This window comes from Loxodonta africana, chromosome X, assembly GCF_030014295.1.
Source record: "Loxodonta africana isolate mLoxAfr1 chromosome X, mLoxAfr1.hap2, whole genome shotgun sequence".
Lineage (NCBI taxonomy): Eukaryota > Metazoa > Chordata > Mammalia > Proboscidea > Elephantidae > Loxodonta > Loxodonta africana.
This window is the reverse complement of record NC_087369.1, coordinates 145,903,501-145,924,302: the sequence shown is the minus strand read 5'-3', so window position 1 is coordinate 145,924,302 and position 20,802 is coordinate 145,903,501. Positions and strand designations below refer to the sequence as shown.

The 20,802-nt window shown below is 34.4% G+C and overlaps 1 protein-coding gene across 5 annotated transcripts in view; it reads right to left on the bottom strand.

The window, feature by feature from the left end:
* STAG2 (STAG2 cohesin complex component) overlaps positions 1-20,802 on the bottom strand; it is a 131,687-nt gene that overhangs the window by 32,337 nt on the left and 78,548 nt on the right. For all 5 annotated transcript variants that reach the window (XM_064277557.1, XM_003414759.4, XM_003414760.4 and 2 more), the window contains 13 exons: positions 19,261-19,465; positions 16,989-17,140; positions 14,717-14,790; positions 13,327-13,450; positions 12,476-12,574; positions 12,310-12,389; positions 8,739-8,846; positions 7,476-7,587; positions 5,930-6,047; positions 5,498-5,601; positions 4,420-4,512; positions 4,195-4,284; positions 253-456 (listed from right to left, as the gene is read on the bottom strand). In XM_064277557.1, coding sequence (XP_064133627.1) covers positions 253-456; positions 4,195-4,284; positions 4,420-4,512; positions 5,498-5,601; positions 5,930-6,047; positions 7,476-7,587; positions 8,739-8,846; positions 12,310-12,389; positions 12,476-12,574; positions 13,327-13,450; positions 14,717-14,790; positions 16,989-17,140; positions 19,261-19,465 — 1,563 coding nt within the window. The remainder of the gene's footprint in view (positions 1-252; positions 457-4,194; positions 4,285-4,419; positions 4,513-5,497; positions 5,602-5,929; positions 6,048-7,475; positions 7,588-8,738; positions 8,847-12,309; positions 12,390-12,475; positions 12,575-13,326; positions 13,451-14,716; positions 14,791-16,988; positions 17,141-19,260; positions 19,466-20,802) is intronic.

Sequence of the window (20,802 nt, the reverse complement as noted above, 5' to 3'; positions counted from 1 at the left end):
TCTTTCAATGATTTTATTTTCCAAAACCAGGAAAGATGTTAGTTTTGCTTTCACCTTCTCCAAGTCACACAATCCTACCACCTTTCTATTTTGGTGAAGGAGTAATAGTAGCAAGATGAGTCACAGCATGAAAAGCCTGAACATCTTTTCAACATACTGCTAGGGACTATCATCATGACTAAAACTTGGTTGACAAATTAGGTTACTAAAAGGGAGGGGCACAACTCAAAAAAAGAAACTTTTAATGCGTACCTCTTGCAGAAAATCTTCAAGAAGTCTGTTAAATTTATCTGCCAATTCATCTATCAGTTGACTTCTGGAAATATCTACTCTGTTGAAGATTGTGAACTCTTCATTACACAGTGCATGATAAGTTTTAGAACATGCTTCCAAAACATCTGTATCTGTGTGCTTCTCTACTATATTCCGAATCTGTCGCAATAAGGCATCCAAATGCTGAAAAATCAAAATTTATCATTACAAATAAGGTAAGTACAATAGGCTTACAGGGAAATGCTTCAGATGAAGTAACTTTAAGACCAGCTGTTGTTAGGTTCCTTGAGTCAGTTCCAACTCATAGGGACCCTATGTACAACAGAATGAAACACTGACCAGTCCTGTGACATCTTCACAATTGTGGCTGTGTTTGAACCCATTATTGCAGCCACCGTGTCAATCCACCTTGTTGAGGCTCTTCCTCTTTTTCACTGACAGTCTACTTTGCCAACCACGGTTTTCTTCTCCAGGGCCTGGTCCCTCTTGATAACACATCCAAAGTAGTTGAGATGAAGGCTCACCATCCTCAATTCAAAGAAGCATTTTGACTGTACTTCTTTGAAGACACATCTGTGCCTTCTTCTGGCAGTCCATGGTATATTCAGTATTCCTCGCCAACACCATAATTCAAAGATATAAATTCTGCTTCGGTCTTCCTTATTCATTGTCTAGCTTTCGCATGTGTATGAGGAGACTGAGAACACCATGGCTTGGGTCAGGTGCACCTCGGTCCTTAAAGTAACACCTTTCCTTTTTAACACTTTAAAGAGATCTTTTGCAGCAGATCTGCCCAATACAATACGTCATTTGATTTCCTGACTGCTGTTTACGTGGGTGTTCACTGTGGATCCAAATAAAATGAAATCCTTGAAACTTCATTCTTTTATTGGTCCAGTTGTGAGGATTTTTGTCTTCTTTATGTTGAGATATAATCCGTAGTGAAGGCTGCAGTTTTTTATCTTCATTAGTAAGTGCTTCAAGTCCTCTTTGCTTTTGGCAACCAAGGTTGTATGAACTGCTTATCGCAGATTGTTAATGAGTCTTCCTTCAATCCTGATGCCCCGTTCTTCTTCATATAGTCCAGCTTCTCGGATTATTTGCTCAGCATACAGGTTGAGTAAGTATGGTGAAAGGATACAACCCTGACACACACCTCCAATTTTAAACCATGCTTGTTTTATTCAAACAACTTCCTCTTGGTCTATGTATAGGTTCGGCATGGCCACAGTTAAGTATTCTGGAATTCTCATACTTTGCAATGACACCCGTAATTTGATATGATCCACACAGTCGAATGCCTTTGCATAGTCAATAAAACACAGGCAAACATCTTCCTGGTATTCCCTGCTTTTAGCCAAGATCCATCTGACATCAGCCATGATATCCCTGGTTCCACATCCTCTTCTGATTCTGGCTTGCCTTTCTGGCAGTTCCCTGTTGATGTACTGCTGCAACCATTTTTTAATTATCTTCAGCAAAATTTTACTTGCATGTGATATTAATGATATTTTTCGACAATTTCTGCATTCTGTGGGATCACCTTTCTTTGGAATGGGCACAAATATGGATCACTTCCTGTCAGTTGACCAGGTAGCTGTCTTTCAAATTTCTTGGCATAGATGAGTGAGCACTTCCAGCCCTGCATCCATTTGTTGAAACATCTCGATTGATGATATTCTGTCAATTCTTGAAGCCTTGTTTTTCACCAACGTCTTCAGTGCAGCTTGGACTTCTTCCTTCAGTACCATTGGTTCTTGATCATATGCTACCTCCTGAAATGGTTGAACACTGACCAATTCTTTTCGGTACAGTGACTGTGTATTCCTTCCATCTTCTTTTGATGCCTCCTGTATCATTCACTTTCTTGCCCATAGAATCCTTCAGTATTACAACTTGAAGCTTGAATTTCTTCTTCCAGTTCTTTCAGCTTGAGAAATGCTGAGCGTGTTCTTCCCTTTTGGTTTTCTAACTCCAGGTCTTTGCACATGTCGTTACGATACTGTACTTTGTCTTCGTGAGGCTACCCTTTGAAATTTTCTGCTCAGATCTTTTACTTCATCGATTCTTCCTTTTGCTTTAGCTGTTTGACTTTCATGAGCAAGTTTCAGAGTCTCCTCTGACAACTATCTTGGTCTTTTCTTTTTTCTCGTCTTTTTAATGACTTTTTGGTTTCTTCATAGATGATGTCCTTGATGTCATTCCACAACTCGTCTGGTTTTCAGTCTTTAGTGTTCAATGTGTCAAATCTATTCTTGAGATGGTCTCTGAATTCAGGTGGTATATACTCAAGGCTGTACTTCGGCACTCGTGGAATTGTTTTAATTTTCAGCTTAAAGCTGAACGTGCATATGATAAATTCCCTGTTCCACAGTAGACCCCTGGCCTTGTTCTGACGATATCGAGTGCTTTTCCATCATCTTTTCCATAGATGTAGTCAATTTGATTCCTTCTTTATTCCATCCAGTGAGGTCCAGGTGTAATAAGCCACAGTTTGTGTTATTTAAAAAAGGCTATTTTCAATAAATAAGACACTGGTCTTGCAAAATTCTATCATTCGATCTCCCTTACGTAACTTCTATCTCCAAGACCATATTTTCTAACTACTGATCCTTCTTTGTTTCCAACTTTCGGTTCCAACCATCAATTATCAATGCATCTTGATTGCATATTTCATCAATTTCAGACTGCGAAAGTTGGTAAAAAATCTTCAATTTCTTCATCTTTGGCATTAGTGGTTAGTGTGTAAATTTGAATAGTTGTATTAACTGGTCTTCCTTGTAGGCATATGGACACTACCCTATCACTGGCAGCATTGTATTTCTGGATAGATTTTGTTCTTTTCACAATGAATTCAACCCCATTCTTCTTTGTCATTCCTGGCAGAGTAGACCATATGACTGTCTGATTCAAAATGGCCAATACCACTCCATTTCAGCTCACCAATACCTAGTACATTGATCTTCAAGCATTCCATTTCATTTCTGACAACTTTACATTTTCCCATCCTTGGAACTTCTTATTTTCCACATTATTAATGGATGTTTGCAACTGTTTCTTTCCATTTATAGTTGTGCCAGATCACCAAATGAAGGTCCCGAAAGTTTTAACCCACCCACACGATTAAGGTCAACTCTACTTTAAGGAGGCAGCTATTCCCCAATCTTATTTTGAGTGCCTTCCAACCTGAGGGGTTCACCTTGCAGCATTATATCAGACAATGTTCTGCTGCTATCCATAGGTTTTCACTGGCCAATTTTTCCAGAAGTCGATCGCCAACTCTTTCTTCCCAGTCTGTCTTAGTCTGGTAGCTTGACTGAAACCTGCCCACCATGGGTGACCCTGCTGTATTTGAAATACCTGCGGCATAGCTTCCAGCATCACAGCAACACACAAGCCACTACAGTATGACAAACTGACAGATAAGTCGTGTCTCCAACCAGTAGGACATATATTTTAAGGTGCTTTTCTAGTCAGAGTAAATAAATACATTGATCTACCCATACTTATTTCCTCAACTTTAAGAGGAATAATAACTAATTCCTAGGGCTATGATGAAAATATACGGTGTTAATATATGTAAAGAACTTATAACAGTTCCTAGGAATCGTGCTCAAAGAATATTAGCTCCATTTTATGTAACTGTTATTATCCAGTGACCCACCATCAAACTCCACAAATTCTCATGGGTACATAATCACTTATGGCTAGAATAAGGGTATGGCTGTGGACATGAAGTAATGGGAGGAAGCCTCATTAGCACCATGCTCTAAATCCAACTGATCTAAAATATAAAAACCATAAGAAATAGGTGTCCTTTCACATTAAGAAATTACAAAATTGTATTTCACACAGTATGATGGGATGAACCAAGCAAACAATTTTTCTTCAGGATTTTTTAATACACAGAAAACATCTCACCTTTTCTAATCGTCCAGTGGTATATATTTCCAAATCAAAGTACTGAGGCAACTGTAACAAGTTAGTCACCTTTTCTGCATCTACAGAGTACTTTGGGAAAAAAAAAAGAGCATGTCAAAAATATCACAATGATGGCATATAAACATTATGATAATTTTCTGTGTGGAATATCAAATAAAACCTGAAGTTTTTTTTAACAACACTATGATAGTGAAACAAACTTACTTTTGCTAATAACTGAGGAAGGGCCACAGCAAAAAGTTCAGTGATTTTTGTCCTGTCATCTAACTGGGTCTTCTTCTCCTTCGCTGTCAGCACCTAAAGTAACACAAAGACGTTTATAAATGTTTATTAAGCCCATTAACACTGTTAAGTGCTCCAGTTATAGTGACAACATATAAAATAAGTAATAAACTATTTTTAAAATGATACAAAAATTTCTACTATAAAACTGTAACCCCAAAACAGACACCAAAGAGAATAATGTGCACATTACTAAAATACTAAAATAAAAAAACTTTCAATAGCTGTAGAGGACCAATCAATGAAGAATTAGACTGACCAACTCTAGGTATGGATAGAAGGAGAAGCAGTTAGGAACAGGAAACGTAGTTTAGGATCTTATATAATAATGGAATTGAACAGCATTTCAGCCTACTCTAAGCTGTGGGCCACGGCCTACGAGTAATGAATTCAATGTAATAAGTTGCCACTAGCAAGTGAAAAATGAGGCAAAAAGAAATAAAATAGAATGCATTGCACACTGTAAGTTTCAGTACTGTTTGTTACTCAAAAATACATACATAGGTTTGTGGTAAGCCACAATACAAAAACGTATTTCTTACTGTCATGGTAAAGTTTGAAAGCTTATGAAATTGTTGGTGTAAAATGCCATCTTTGGAATAATATCATAAAAATCTGATTCTAGGAAACATGAATTTCCCTGTTTTAATGAATAATTATATCTAGTTTTATTTGTCATTTTGTATTAAAAGAAGACAAATCTATAAATTAAGCAAAAGAGCCAAATGCAGCATTCTAAAAGGGTGCACTAAATTCAGTCTTTAAGGAAAAGACCGTTGATCAGTGTATTGCCTGCATTAACTAGCAAAGTATCTAACTAAGTTTAAAATATCTCAAATTGGGTAGAGTAAAAAGCTAATGCCTTAAAGTTTAGTTCTAACATATTTATAAGCAAAGGTCATCTGAAAAATTAAATATATGATTCAAAAAAACGATTTTTTTTAAAGAATATTGAAAAAGGAGAAATACACTTTACAATACTGAAAATACATTGGCATACCCTTTTTCCTGTCCCCCTTCCCACGGGAGGATGACATTCAGCTGCTTGTCTAATGGTACAAAGCATTATTTCAATGAGAGCACTCTCTTGTCTGTCTGTTAATGCTGGGGGGAAAAACACAAAGAGTTAACCCATTTTTTCTCCCTCTATGCCACTTGTAATTATTACATAAGTTTCTTCTGCCTGTGAATAGAATCTGGCCTAATGTACTGAAAACAATCCCATTATTGTATCACAGAAAGGTTAAACTTTCCTAAACCCCTCAGCATTCCAAATCTATTCACCACTGTTCCACGCATTAGAGCAAAGAAAGCATACCTAGATACAAAAAAAATTAGAGAATGTTGAGAGCAATTGTACGTTTCATGTTTCTGAAAACAAAATTATATAAGACATTTTAACAACAAAAATGCCATAATTAAATGTCCTTACCTTCCTCTCCACTAAGGGGCTCTTCCAGCAGCAAGCTATTCATACATTCCCAGTCTTTCAGCAGCTCGGTAGCACAGTCCCACATGCTATCCACAAGGTATGCTGCATGCTCATGTAACTAAAATTAAAAAAGAGCAATATTGCTCTTAGACAAACTGCGTACTAGCCTTAACTCAAAAGAATGGAAGCTTTGTTGGTGCCACGTACAAACTTTCAAGTGGAAGGAAGGACTAAGGAATATAGAGGAGAAACTGTCTTAACTGTGTTTAAGTAAACCTTGTTAGGTAGTATCACAAAACATTCCACACAATAATCATTAAAACATTAACATGAAAATTATTTTTTTATAAGATCATATACATATGATCTGCGTAAGCTTTACCTATTTTCAGTTAACCACTCAATTCTAAAACATACTACAAATTTATTTTAACAGCAGGGAAGTGGTGATTGATTAAATTAACTGTGTATTTCACTTGTCAGTTCAATATAAGGCAAATAATTTTTCTTCATTCTGGGAATTTAGTGTAACCATGATAACCAAAGTTTGTCAAAGATATTACAAATAAGGAAAACTATACACCAATATTCTTCATGAATGTAGAGGGAAAATCCTCAAAAACATTGGCAAATTGAATCTAGAAATATATAAAAAGGACAACAGCTCATTACCATGTAGGGTTTATCCTGCAAGGCTGGTTCAACGTTCAGGGGGAAAAAAAAAAATCAATCAACATAATTCAACTCATTAACATGATAAAAGATAAAAATCATCCCAAGAGATACAGAAAAACCACTGGACAAAATGAAATATCTACTCATGATCAAACCTTTCAGCAATAGAAGGGAATATCCTCAATGTGATAATAATCTATACAACATCTACAGCTAACAGCATACTTAAATGTTGAAATACTGGATGCTTTTCCCTACAATCTAGTCAACACTCTGGTGGAGGTCCTAGGCAGTTCAATAAGGCAAGAAAAAAATGGCATAAATGATAGAAAGGAAGGAATAAGATTATCTTTATTTGCAAATGTCCTGTTTGTGTATTAGAAAAAAATCCTAAAGAATCTTTTTAAAAATTACAAAAAATAAGTGAATTTAACAAAATTGCAGGATACAAAGTCAATATAGCAAAAAAAATGTATATTTATAAGCTATACTGATTTTTTTTTTTTTTGGCTACATATACTAGCAACATCCAATCAGAAAATTAACTTAAAAGGCTCTAACATTGATTAAATAATACATAGTATGAACACAAAAAATGTAGATTTTCAACTTGAGGGAGATGTCAAAGAGCTGATGTTAAATCTAAAACCATATCTGTAACAATAGCAGGTAATACTGAAGTCTGACATCTTTTAATTTGAACATCTTACTAAAAGCAGAAAGCACTTAAAATTCCTTTCTGTGGAATGGGTAGATCTCCATCTTATTCCACACTCACTGCATTACGTGGAGACTTTTAAGATGTACATCATTTTGACCCCTTCTCTAAAATTTTTCGAGCATAAGTATAAAATAAACAACGTTGACTAACCTCACTTTCCAGAAAGAAAAAAACCAATGTCTTAACAAGGTTTGCATTTGGGCCTTGTCTTCCCCTTCTTTTCATCACTCCATCGTCCTCCGGATCTCTGCGACTGAAGAGCCTATTATCAAAGCAAAACATGTACTTTTTTAAAAACAAAAAAAGTTATCCCCCAGTTAAAAACACAACTGCCTGGATTCTCTATTTAAGCATCTAAAAAAGGAGTTAAGAGAAGCTGCAAATATAGGTACCTATGATACTGTCCAACATTATACAATCAAGCATATAATTGCCATAAATCCTTTTGATTTCATACTTGAGAGTACTTCTCAGTCTCCTCAACTGAATTCACATTAACTGTACTGAGTTTTAAGTTATTTCTTTTTAGAAACCTTATTGCATTTTTTTTGCAACTGTTTCCTCTAATAAAAGTAACTAACCTCTATCATTTATACACATAAACCCATGGCATATTTTTTTTTTCTTTAAACCTGAATGTATCTTTTCCTTCTTATATTGGCATCTGAAACTCTAAGCTTACACTGGCCTCTTTCTATGGATATCATGGCTCTTTTTTCTCAAAAATAAGAGATTTAGTAATACTATAACAATGATCAGAAAACTGCAGTACGAGTGTTTTATATCACCTACTCATTCTAGTAACTACTTCTCCCCAAATGAAAATTTTAATATAATCTTATGGAAATACAGTTTAGTCCATGTAGTTTCAAACTGTCTTTTTAAAAGTCATTACATAGCATTTGCTGAATGTTTTCTATTATCATATATTCACACTGCTACCCATAACACTTGATCTGAGATGTTAACTAGCATCATGAAAACAGAGTACAGGAATCTTGGGCTTCTTATACTATATTAAGTACTTGGAGAAATTTTAATATTTTCTAAAAATAAAGCAAAAACAGACCTAAGACTAAATACTGTAGTATACACAATATTTGAAAATTGAAGAGGGAAAATTTAGGAAGAGAGCAGTCTTAATCCTATGATGTAGTTAAATACCTTTTAAAACATTCATTACAATACAGAGGTACAATTACCTTCAAAGATTTAACTTAGAAACTTAGATAAATAAAAAAAATTGGACAGGGAAAACCTATACTTAGGAAATACAAAATGTGGAAACACCGCTTTGACCAGTACTGCATAAATTTTTAAAAATAAGTTTCACATATATGTAGTCAAATGTACAAATAAATTACTGTTGTAACAATATACTTTAGAAAATGAGTAAGAGAAAAACAGATTTACTTTTTGTAGAGAAATTCTCCAGCTGCTACTGCTACTGGCCGGTGAGCTGAATAAACCAGATGATAGACATTTTCACAATCTTCTGCAGTAAGAACTTCTTCACTACTCCTTTAAAAAAAAAAAAAAAGAGCAGTGCCCAGTTTTTAATAATCTCACAATTCTAAGCATAGTGAGAATGCAAAAATCCGAGCTCATACATCAGAAAATAGTACATTTTTATAATGTGTTAAAAGAATTTTTTAAACAGAAATAAACCTTCTTTGATTTTTATGTCATTAATAGCTTGGCAACAAAAGAGCTGAGTACTTTATTGATTCAAGATAAATTGGAGACAAAATTAGAGTAAATACTGAACGTAAACATATATATGATGAAGACAAGCAATAATGTGACATGGATGCTAAACGGAAATTAACTCAATATAAAGGAAGCTAATGTAGAAAGTGAAGCAATAGTATGTCAAGAGCTTAGAGTTAATAATCACAGAGAACACTTTACACATTTCATAGTAATATTAAAGACAGAGACAACATCTCTGCCTTACAATACACTAATGCACCCAATTATCTCAACGCTGATCAAGAGTACTTCATCTGCCATTTACTGAACACCATAAAAGGCAATGCAAGCAGATTTTCCAAATAATAATGATTTAAGTGTCAAAGAACTAATCACAATCTGTCACTGGAAAATCTTACTAAAGCATAGTACTCATTTTCCTATCTTATTTTAAAAAGAACACAGTAAACCTAACCAAATTTTCTTAGTGAATCGCAGTGATTATAAGGCCCATCAACTACAGCACCCCAGGGTAAAGCTTGTTAAGTCCTTCCCTTGATGGCTGCATTCAGGGTCCTGGCCTCTGGCAGCCCTTTCTCTACTAATATGTTTTTAATCTACTGTGAGATAAACCATCTAGGATTTTAGTATTTTATGTATATTAACAGGACCACCCTTGGAGAGAAAATGCTAAGAACATGAAATGTTTGGTTGAGCAGCTCTGACCCTTTTACTTTTTGGTTTTCCAATCTGTTCAGGGCTTGCATCCAGAAATCTGATGTCCAAAGAAATACTACGATTTTTTTTTTGGGGGGGGGGGGGAGACACTAAACTAAAATGTAGATACAATTGAGGTTTTAAAACATTTTTATTTAAATTACTGTATATATAATACTGGATCATTTTTGGTAAAAACCACTTATACTTTCCTATAATGAAAAACTGTGTGCTGAATAAATCAGGTAAAGTATTATAAATCTGTAATAGCTCACTCATTTTAACTTTTTGAAAAGCAATGCTTCTGAAAAGTTTCAATTATTAGGTACATGCTTTGCTGAGTCCACATAAAGTGGCTATGTCTACTACCCTTCATAAAAATATTTAGAAGGAAAGATGCCCACAGTTTACTATGAAGGAGAGAGGAAAGCATACAGAAGTATTACTTTCTTATTTCAGGGTTGTTTCAGTATTTCTGTAACACGTGTATATAATAATCTTAATCCAATTAAAAATTAAGGTAACAGTTAAACAGACTCATCGAAATGTCCCCAGTTAAGTGAATTCTCAAAAAATGTACCATACTCTAGGAAGCATTTTCCATTATCAGTACCTTCTATGTCATGTCTCCAATGTAGTCCATTTCATGTAAATAGAGATAACGACCGTCACCATCTCACAGGGCTGTTGCAAGTATTAAGTGAGATAATGCATATATGGTACTATTATAGAATAATTTAATTCTTCCTCTACTGTTAACATCTAGGTTGTCTCCAAAATTCTAGTACAAGCAATAGTGTGTCAGAGAATGTGAGCATTTCAAATTTTGACAGATATTGCCAAATTTTCCTCTGAAAAACTCTCATTAGCAATGGGAGTATAGCCTCAACAACACAGGATATTATGAAACACTTTTTAAAAAATCTTTGCCAAGTAAGTTTAAAAAAATGTATACATGTCTCCAATGTAAGTGTAGTTGAGCACATTTTCATGTTTAAATTTGCATTTCCAGTTCTGTCGACAATCTGGCTCATAATTTTTGACTATTTTCCCACAGAGTTTCTGGTTTTTGTTTTTTTTTTTTACTGACTTGTAGAAATTAATCCCTTTAGTGCAAATATTTTAGCCAATTGTCATTTGTTTTCTGAATGTATTTTTGTGTTTTATTCCATATAGACATTTTTAGTTTATGTAAATTAATTTCTTTGATCTATTCTAGGTTTTATGTCATGCTCAGAAAGAACGTGCCCAGTCATATTACATATAAAAAAAAATTTTTTTAAACCTCCCCAAGTTTTCAACTATGTAGTAATTTTACAATTTCCTTTTTTAACATTTAAATATTTCCTCTATCTGGAAATTACTTTGTTGTAAGTAAGAAACGAAATAGGGATCTAATTTTCTTTTTCCCCCATTTTATTTTTCCTCCCAAGAAGAATCTGGATGTCACAAAACCACTTACTGACTCTATTTCCTGATAATACGAAATGCCACTCTCATTCTATATTAACCACCCCAGTGCCGTCGAGTCAATTCCAACTCATAGCGACCCTATAGGACAGAGTAGAACTGTTATATTCATCTGGGTTTGTCTGTATTCTTTATTCTGTTCCACTGATCTCTTTGTCTACTCATGACCATTGCTAAAATTTCAAAATTACTATGGTTTTACAATACAATTTAAAATCATACTGGACTAGTACTCATTCATTACTGTTTGTCAGTATTCTGCCGGCTTTTCTTATACAATGTATTTTCCACATGAATGTTACAATTAGCATGCTATGATACAAAAAAGATCTTTTGGTATCATTTGGTTTCTGTTAAATATACACATTTCGGGAGATTATAAGTCTTTAAATAACGAGTTTTCCTAAGTAAGTTTTCCAAAGTAAAAAATGCATCTACCCGTTAATTTAAGCCTTCTTTTTTGTCCTTTAGTTACATCTTATTAAAGTTTTTTCATATACACTAGGTAAGTTTCTCGTAGTTTTTCTCTAGGTGTTTTGATGTTGAGAACCCCAATATACTACACAGCAGTACTTGCTGCAGAGATGGTACCAGATAAATATTTGTTGAATACAAAAAAAAAAAACTTCATCACTATTAACATACCCACACATAAAACAAACCCCTTGCCGTCAAATCAATTCCAACTCATAGCAACCCTATGAACACAGTAGTACATATTTTATATTCAGATTTTTAGAGGTTCTGTGAGAAGTATGACAGATAAGTTTTAGTAAATGTCCATTCTGTGAAGCGTGACAAAATATAATGAGCATGTTATTTAATACACTCAGTGTTTCACTTTGTTTCAAGAGTATCTAAAAGACACTAAAATGGAAAAGAAACCAACCAAGAGAATGGGAACACATAAATGCTTAGCTCAGTTGAAATTTCACAAAATGGTTTCCTTTTCCTGTGTTTTCCCAACAATACATGAAGAAATTAAACTTCTAGTGTATATTCCATGATTTAACCTATTAAAATTTAGACTTAAATAAATTTTAACCTGGTACTCTAATGCATCGCTTATATATTTACATGTTAATAATATGCAACAAATACTTACTGTAAAACAAGAGTGAGTAACTTTATTGCTTGTACTGCAACATCATATTCTTTGTCAAGAGTCATGGACACAATTCTATCCTAAGGACAAAAAGATAAAAATATTTTTAAAGAGAAGGCAAGAGAAAAATATATTCACATTTTCAGATACTTAAAACAAGACTAACCTTGAACCGACTGGTAAAAAGCTCCAGTTTGGAATTAAGCTCTTTGTTATAATAAAGCCCTTGTAGAGCAGTAAGACATTTGAGTCTTACCTCACCTTGCTGGAAAAAAAAGAAAAATACAATTAAAACTGTATATTTTCAACCTGAATATTCAATATGTATACATTATTTTCTACTTTAAAATCTTCGCTATGTTCTACACAACAACATTTCTTCAGAAACCATCATCTTTATGCAACAATGAGAATCGGTACATATAGTTAAAGACTAAATACCTTTGGGACTGCTACTTTTACAGGTAAAAACAGTAATCTTTTGAAAACTTGTTCAGAGCAAAACTACTGTGCAAGGTGCTAATAGTATACTTTATAGTAACCTTTCCTTTACAGAAAGGAATATTTGTAAGGAATATATACAAGGAACTTCAAGGTTAATGAAGAGAGGCAGGCTAAGAGGGAAATAGTTTAACAGCAACAACAAAAAGAAGATCAGAGGCGTTTATATAACAATCTGGCTAAGATACCTATGTTTATCAAAAGGGAGAATCAAAATTGAGGAAATATTTTTTAAGTATAGCACTCAGTAGTTAACACAGCAAGGGCTCTTCTTACTCTAATAAATACCTCCTAACCACCAAATAAATGATCCAAATAAATGTTAAGGCCCCAAAATATAGAGGACTTCATGTGATATAGACCAAGTTTGCATAAAGCACATGGATGAGAATCAAGGAGAGAGGCCTCTGGGAATGCAGCCCCGGGGATATCTACATGCAGATAGTTCATTAAGAAGAGCCACATACAGCTATCCCCACATGTAGACAGACAAGCAGTCTGTAGGGCACATCTTACCTTATCATGCATAGTCCAACCAACATATTTTAAATAACTGTCATTAAGAAAGGCATCACTATACATTTTCATCCAAATACCAATCTCTTCGATACAAATAGCTCGGATCTCTGCTATTGCATCGCTGGACCAAGAAAGGAAAAATTACACATATGAACACACTATACCACAGGGCTTAACAATTTATTAAAAAGATACCAAATACTTCATACCTACTATGAATATACCACTACCTTAAGTATTACTGTTGTTGTTGAGTGCCGTCAAGTCGATTCTGACCCATAGCAACCCTATAGGACAGAGTAGAACTATCCCATAGGGTTTCCAAGGAGCAGCGGATGGGTTCAAACTGCCCACCTTTTGGTTAGCAGCCTGAGCTCTTAACCACTTCACCACCAGGGCTGGGGATTAAAATTTAGTAACTGAAGCATGGACCTGAACTCCCCAAATCTTACAATCTCGATTTCACATGGCACAGTTATCACCCTGTAAGCATTTAAAATTAAATAAAACTACAAAGAAACCCCATTGCCACGGTTTAAAACATGCCATATCCCACCCAGCCTTTCCTCACACCTGTGGAGCACAGTATGTACAGAAGACACCAGGCACACTAGTCTGACTAAAGGAAAACTTTCGAGGTAAGAATTACTTATATATGATAGTGAGGCCAAGCTCAGCTGGGCACTGAGTGCCAGGCTAAATTATTTTAAATTGATCCTATCACCTGGCACTGGTGAGTCATTGAAGGTTTTTGACCAGAGGGATAATATAATACAAGTATGTTTTAGGAAAGCTACAATGATCTCGAAGCATAAAATCATGAAAAAATGGACTAAAGAATTGATAACACTAGAAGTGAAAAGGAAAGAATGGACACAGGAGACATTACAAAGGAAGTATTACCCTGATGAGATTAACAGCCGAGTTGAGAAAATGAGAGTTGTATAAAAATGCTACATTTAGAGAATCTGTTAGTGTAAATAGTGGTAAAATGACCTATTTCTTTCCCTTGCTCTTTCAAAATAACAAAAGAAAACATCTCACTTTATTCAAATTTTCCCACTGACAGGGGAAATGGAAGCAAAGAAGGTAAGGAGTCAAGTAGTGTGTATGCTGACTCAATAACAGGAGTACCTTCCAAATGCTGGGCAGCTACAAGTCAAGCACATTACTCCATTTTTCAGATGGGAAACCTCAAGTTCAGAACAGTTAAATAACTTGTCCAGAGTGTCTCAATCAGTGGCAGATCTTAGATTCTAACACAGGTCTATCTCTAAAACTCTTTTCACTAGTTTATACTGCCCAAAGAAGTAAATATTCAAACTTCAAATAGAACAAAAATTACATGGCGCTACTTATGAGGAAAAGAAAAACTGCCGTCACTTACCGATATCTATGTACAAACACTCCTTTAAATATAGCATTCATCATATTTTCTATTTCATCTTGATTTTCTTGAAGCTGAAAAGAATAATACACCATTTCTTTTCAATTGTAAAGAAAGATAACCAAAAGAACATCTAGAAGCAAATATGGTTTATTCAGTGTTTTGGTGATTACGTCCAATTTTAATTGTACTAGACATTAAAAAAAACACACAGAAAAATTAACAGCTGTTGTATATCAGGTGGAAACCCTGGTGGCATAGTGGTTAAGTGCTATGGCTGCTAACCAAAGGGTCGGCAGTTTGAATCTGCCAGGTGATCCTTTGGAAACTCCACAGGGCAGTTCTAGCCTGTCCTGTAGGGTTGCTACGCGTCGGAATCGACTCAATGGCACTGGGTTGTTTTTTTTTTTTTGGTATATCGGGTAGCTCAAGTCCCTTGATACCTGAAATACGTGACTTGGCTTTTACTGTACAGTTGGTAGATTAATTTTTCTTAAATATCACTAATTTACATTGTATAAAGGACTCTAAAAAAATCTGTATACCATTCTATTATTACTATATTATTTATTATATAGCATGCATGTTTTTATTAAAAAGCCAGGCATTTTATTATCTAGATCATTATAGTCTAAAAAGAGTTATGTTAATTAGTGGTTGTTCAAAGAACAAAAAAGATTAGAGTAAAATAATTTGGTAAAAAAAAAATTATCTTCCTGTTAAATTGTTTTGAGAAGACTGACCTGAAATAATCAAGTAAACATTTCAAATCTTGACTGCCTTAACTACTCACATATGTTTTGAATTCAGAATTAAAAGGAAATTATTTCTTTTAAAATATAAGAATAGTTTTCAGATGATATTCTAAGCTTTTGGAAATCCTTTTTTCCTATAAATATAACCTAGTACTTCCAAATGATACTAACAAGGACATTCACTTCTTATATTCATCATCAAGATAAATTAGTCAAAGGTACAGGCTGTCTTTTCGAATATGTTTAAAAAATATAACCATGACGTAGAATTATTAGTATCTTGCACTTGTACACAAATTTCAATGCTAAATCCTTTTACCTATATCCAGTCTAAGTTCACAATCTTACATTAATGTCTAAGAATTAGGTCTTAATTTCAAGAACTAAGATATGCTTTATGTTCACCTAATAAATCATGTGGTGAAATTTATCAAGTCCATAAGAGGCTAAAGTATCAATTCTTCATTTCAAAATATATGAAAATCATGCGTAATTATATGAAAATTAGGCATGAGAAATATATGGGCAAGGTTTTTCTGGCTTTTTTTGAGTCAGGGCATTTTAAAAAGTTGTTAAATATTTCAGAGATACCTAATTTAAAATTATAGTCCCCACTCCACAAAAATTTAAGAGATCAAGTAAGCAGTTTACGGATTACTATGCAAATATTTGAATTCAACTACATTATTAATTTTTTTGAAACATCAGAACTTGCCTATTTAGAAATAAAAATAAACATCACAATTATCAGATTGAAAAACAGCTTACCACCAGTGAAGAAGGAATTTCAATTACAAATACAACATCAAGAGAATTTAGTTACTAATATTTAGCATACCAAATCCAGGGCCGTCGAGTCAATTCCGACTCATAGCGACCCTATAGGACAGAGTAGAACCGGCCCATGGTTTCCAAGGAGTGCCTGGCGGATTCGAACTGCCGACCCTTTGGTTAGCGGCCGTAGCACTTAACCACTACGCCACAAGGGTTTCCAGTATTTAGCATAAGGCTAAAGAAATTGCTTTCCTCAAAGCTGAATTTGGTGGTCAGTCATTAATGTTAACCAAGTCTTGCCTGCTGTACAAAAAACAGACTTAGATGCCATAAATAGCTTATATTTTATTTTTCATCATCATTTCACATTAAGAGAAACAACCCCCATTTTATCATGGCAACAAGCTGAGTGAGGCAGTTAGGAGAGATTTTGACAGTAGAGATGAATAATACTAAGGCTTAGAGAACTTGATAGACTGGCACAGGAGCACACAGCTGAGACTACACTCTGGGTCTCCTTACTTAAAGCCCAATACATACTCCTTCGACTTGTCCATGCACATAGAAAATATACATGTAAGGTATCACTAGCATGGATTTTCAACAACTTTAAGTTAGACACATAAGCAATTCAAATTGTAAATTTAAATGTTTCAATTTTTTTTAATCTAACGAAATAACAAAGTTATACCATAATTAGTGGTCATATATTAACAGTAAAAATAGTCACTATAAAAGTTTACCTCTTTCCTTTTTTGTAGCAGGAGTTCTAGCCTCTCATTGGCTCGTTTCCCAATCATTTTATTCCGTTCTGCCTCATATTGTCTTTGTGTATTATCCATATTAATGCTAAGATTTAGTGCCACATTCACCAAAGCTGTCATCAACTTCATAGCTATTTTCAAAAGGGTAAAGTGTTGATTAAATTAGTCTAACAGATGCAAAATTTTACAATTTAAGACCAAATTAAGAGAAATTAAAAACATCAAGATGGGCTGCTCTAACAGAAAAGAAAAGGACAGCTGCTATAAATGATAGCAATAATAATAAAACAACAAGCAATGTGTATTAGATACTTACCATATGTCAGTTACCTATGTTAGTACTTTTCATGTATTATCTCTTAATCCTCACAACAGTCCTCAAAGATAAGCATTATCCCCACATCATTCATGAGGAAACTGAAGGTCAGGGAGATTAAGAAACTTGTCTCAGATTACACAGTTAGTTAAACCAGGATTACAAACCAGGTAATCTGACTCCAACACTTCCTACTCGAATCCCACTATGCTATAATATGACCCTTACAATGATCTTTTTCAGGGTCCATGATTCACCTTCTAAGTAAATTAGTTAAGATGGAAGTCATTTAGCTATCTTTGTAACCAAATTACACTACGTAAAAATATTGGAGAGTTTTTTTCAGTATTTCCTTTCATTTTTAGTCCCTGGGTAGTGCAAATGGTTACACGCTCGACTACTAGCAGAAAGGCTGCGGGTTCAAACCCACTCAGAGGCACCTTGGAAAACAGGCCTGGTGATCTGATCCTGAAAGGTCACAGCCTTGAAAACGCTATGGACCAGTTCTACTTTGCACACATGGGGTTGCCAGGAGTCAGGGTTAACTCTATGTCAACTAACAACCACCACCACCATAAAGACAACGATGAAATTGAAAAGCTAATTTTAAGTGCAGGGTTGAAATGCCACTCAAAAAAGTGCTTTCTAAGACTTCCTCCAGACCACTACCTTCTGTTACTCAATTCTTGGCCCCACAGAAAAGATGCCTGTTGCCTGTATTTATCAGCTGAAAGACCTGGTCACTTTATCCTTTCTTTAGCTAACTCCAGACTATTTCTCAGACTTCGTGCATTCCACAACATGGCAAAATGAAACAAATCTCAATTTGTTGCTACTGGCTCTCTTAAAGGGACATTTCCCAATTTTCTGCTCCTAGCTATGACCCATCCTCAGCAAACCAGCCAGTCTATCATCTTGACTTAAAAGAATTCACCTTACGCTATATGCTTTAATTTACTTTAACCATCAAGGTCTTGACATTGAACGTTACCTTAATTAAGTTCACAAAATAAGACCACATTCATATTTTGTGACTTTGAATCGAAAAACAAAAATAAAATCTATAAAGTCTGCATTTTATTTTGAAACATAGACGACTTAACAGAAGAAGTACATCTTTAATCACAGCTTTACTTCTATGGGAAAATACTGTAAAGGAAAAAAAAATCCCCAGAGAGAACAAAAAAATTTTGAAGGAATCAAAATACTTTATCATAAACTCATAATAATAACAACTAAAGCCTAGTTGATTTATTCCAAACTCAAACCAAAAACACATATTCAATGAGTGTCAGCATTTTACCTTTAAATTGAAAGAAAAAATGAAAGATTTCATCAACACCAAAAATCACTGCACTAGAATTAATCATGTGAGGCTCAAAAATGTGACTTTTCACTTAAAATTTAAAGATCAAAAAAAAAAAAAAAAACTAACCCAGCCTAAAGTTATGCAGAAACATTTAAAAGAAAGTCTACTTTTTGCAGCGTGATTAGAAGACTAGACATCATCCAGTAGGGGTCATCATACTAAAGACAAACTACAGGGTCATCAAGGTTACATATCCAAACTGGATGCCAAAACCCCAACAGTCTCCCCAAGTTTGCTGTCAACAACCTCCATAATGACACAGCTTTCAAGAACCCAACGCATACCCAGCCACCTCTTTCCCCCTGCTCTGACACAGTAATCAAGTGGATTTCCCACAAGGAAATCATCATATACTTGAGCTATAGTACACCTTTAGACTCCAAACAGAAAATAGCATTCCATTTCAAATAAATCACCGGGGTGAAGGAGATGGGGGGAGGGAAGGGTTCCTCTTAGTTGTCACTTTATAAATGAAATTACTTTGAGTCATTATTTATTGTCTTTTAATGAGAATCTTTTTCATCTTTATCTAAAGCAATACACAGAAAATATTTCTAAATACTAACCTGCCAGGGTGCTTGTATGTCGAAATGCTCTGACTTGTGAGTCAGACAGTCCAGTAAGAAGTGAAATTACTGTATCCATCATGTACTCATCGTATATGATACTATACTGACATTGCCGTACTAATACACCAATGAATTCACAAAAACTGGATTTAAATTTCTTCCACTGAGGACCAGCCATGGTAAGTGGATAATCTCCACTGTCCTAAAACAAAAAATTTGAAACAATTTCATTTAAAATTTATGATTTCATAAAATTTTACTTGTTCCTGAAATGATCTTGGCCAAAGCAAGAAAAGACTCCTTTATCTTACCTTTCCTGCCCAATAAATCCTCAATGTAGGCAGGAGAGTACTATGAAAAGGTAGAGGTAGCTTTGAACATTTCTGATCTTTTATTAAGACCAAAACGGACATTCCAGATGCACTTAAAACAATGCAAGTATACACTTATAACTCTGGGGTTAAAAATAAAATACTTCCCCACCAAAGCTAAATACTCTGATGAGCACAGAATATGCTTTCTGTGAAACAAAAGCAAACCAAAACCAAAATTATATTTTTAAATAGATTCAAAATTATGAAATCATTTTCTCACTCAATCTAATGGTAGAATGATGTACGATTTATCAATCGACAAAACACTACAATGTATATTTTCATTATCTTCAAAACATCAAATAGTTAGAAGACAAACAATCAAATAATGACAAAGAGATATCGAAATATAGGCAGTATAGCCTTAGAAGACTGGTGTTCAGGTTTTCCTCTGTCAAAGACGAGGCATTCTCCAAAGAGGTAAAATTAAGATTCTTCATAAATCACTAAAACCAAGCATGTCCCTAAAAAGAAAGGCAGAGACCAATACTATATAGAACCTATTAAAGTAAGGTCTCAAGAATATCCTAGAGACTTAAGGTAATCTATCAGTACAGTGTAATAAATTTTTAGCGATTTACTTTTGTCATTAGAACAATATTTTTAAAAGTCATGTCAGAAGAATTAAGTTTTATCCATATGGTGTTTTATGACTATTACCTAGCTTGAAAAACAATACTTATAATACTGAACAAATTGATTCTAGAAGGCCAGTTATTAATCAATATAGAATTATATTAATCAATATAGAATTAAATTACTCCAAACTCTCCAACCACCCCAAACACAACAGCAGCTTCCTCAGGAAGAATTAAAATCCTGCAATAAAAAAGCTATAATACACATATCCCAATTTCCAGGCTTACTATAAAGCTACAGCAATCAAGACAGTTTGGTACTAGCATAAGAACATACAGACGCATGGAATATAACTGAGAGTCCAGAAATAAATCCATACATCTATAGCCAACTGATTTTCAACAAAGATGCAAAGTCCATTCAATGGAAAAGAATAGTCTCTTCAACAAATGCTGCTGGGACAACTTGATTTCCACATGAACAAGAATGAAGTTGGACCCCAACCTCACACCACATGTGAAAATGAACTCAAAACGATCAATAACTTAAATGTAAAACTTAAAATCATACAAGTCATAGGAAAAAA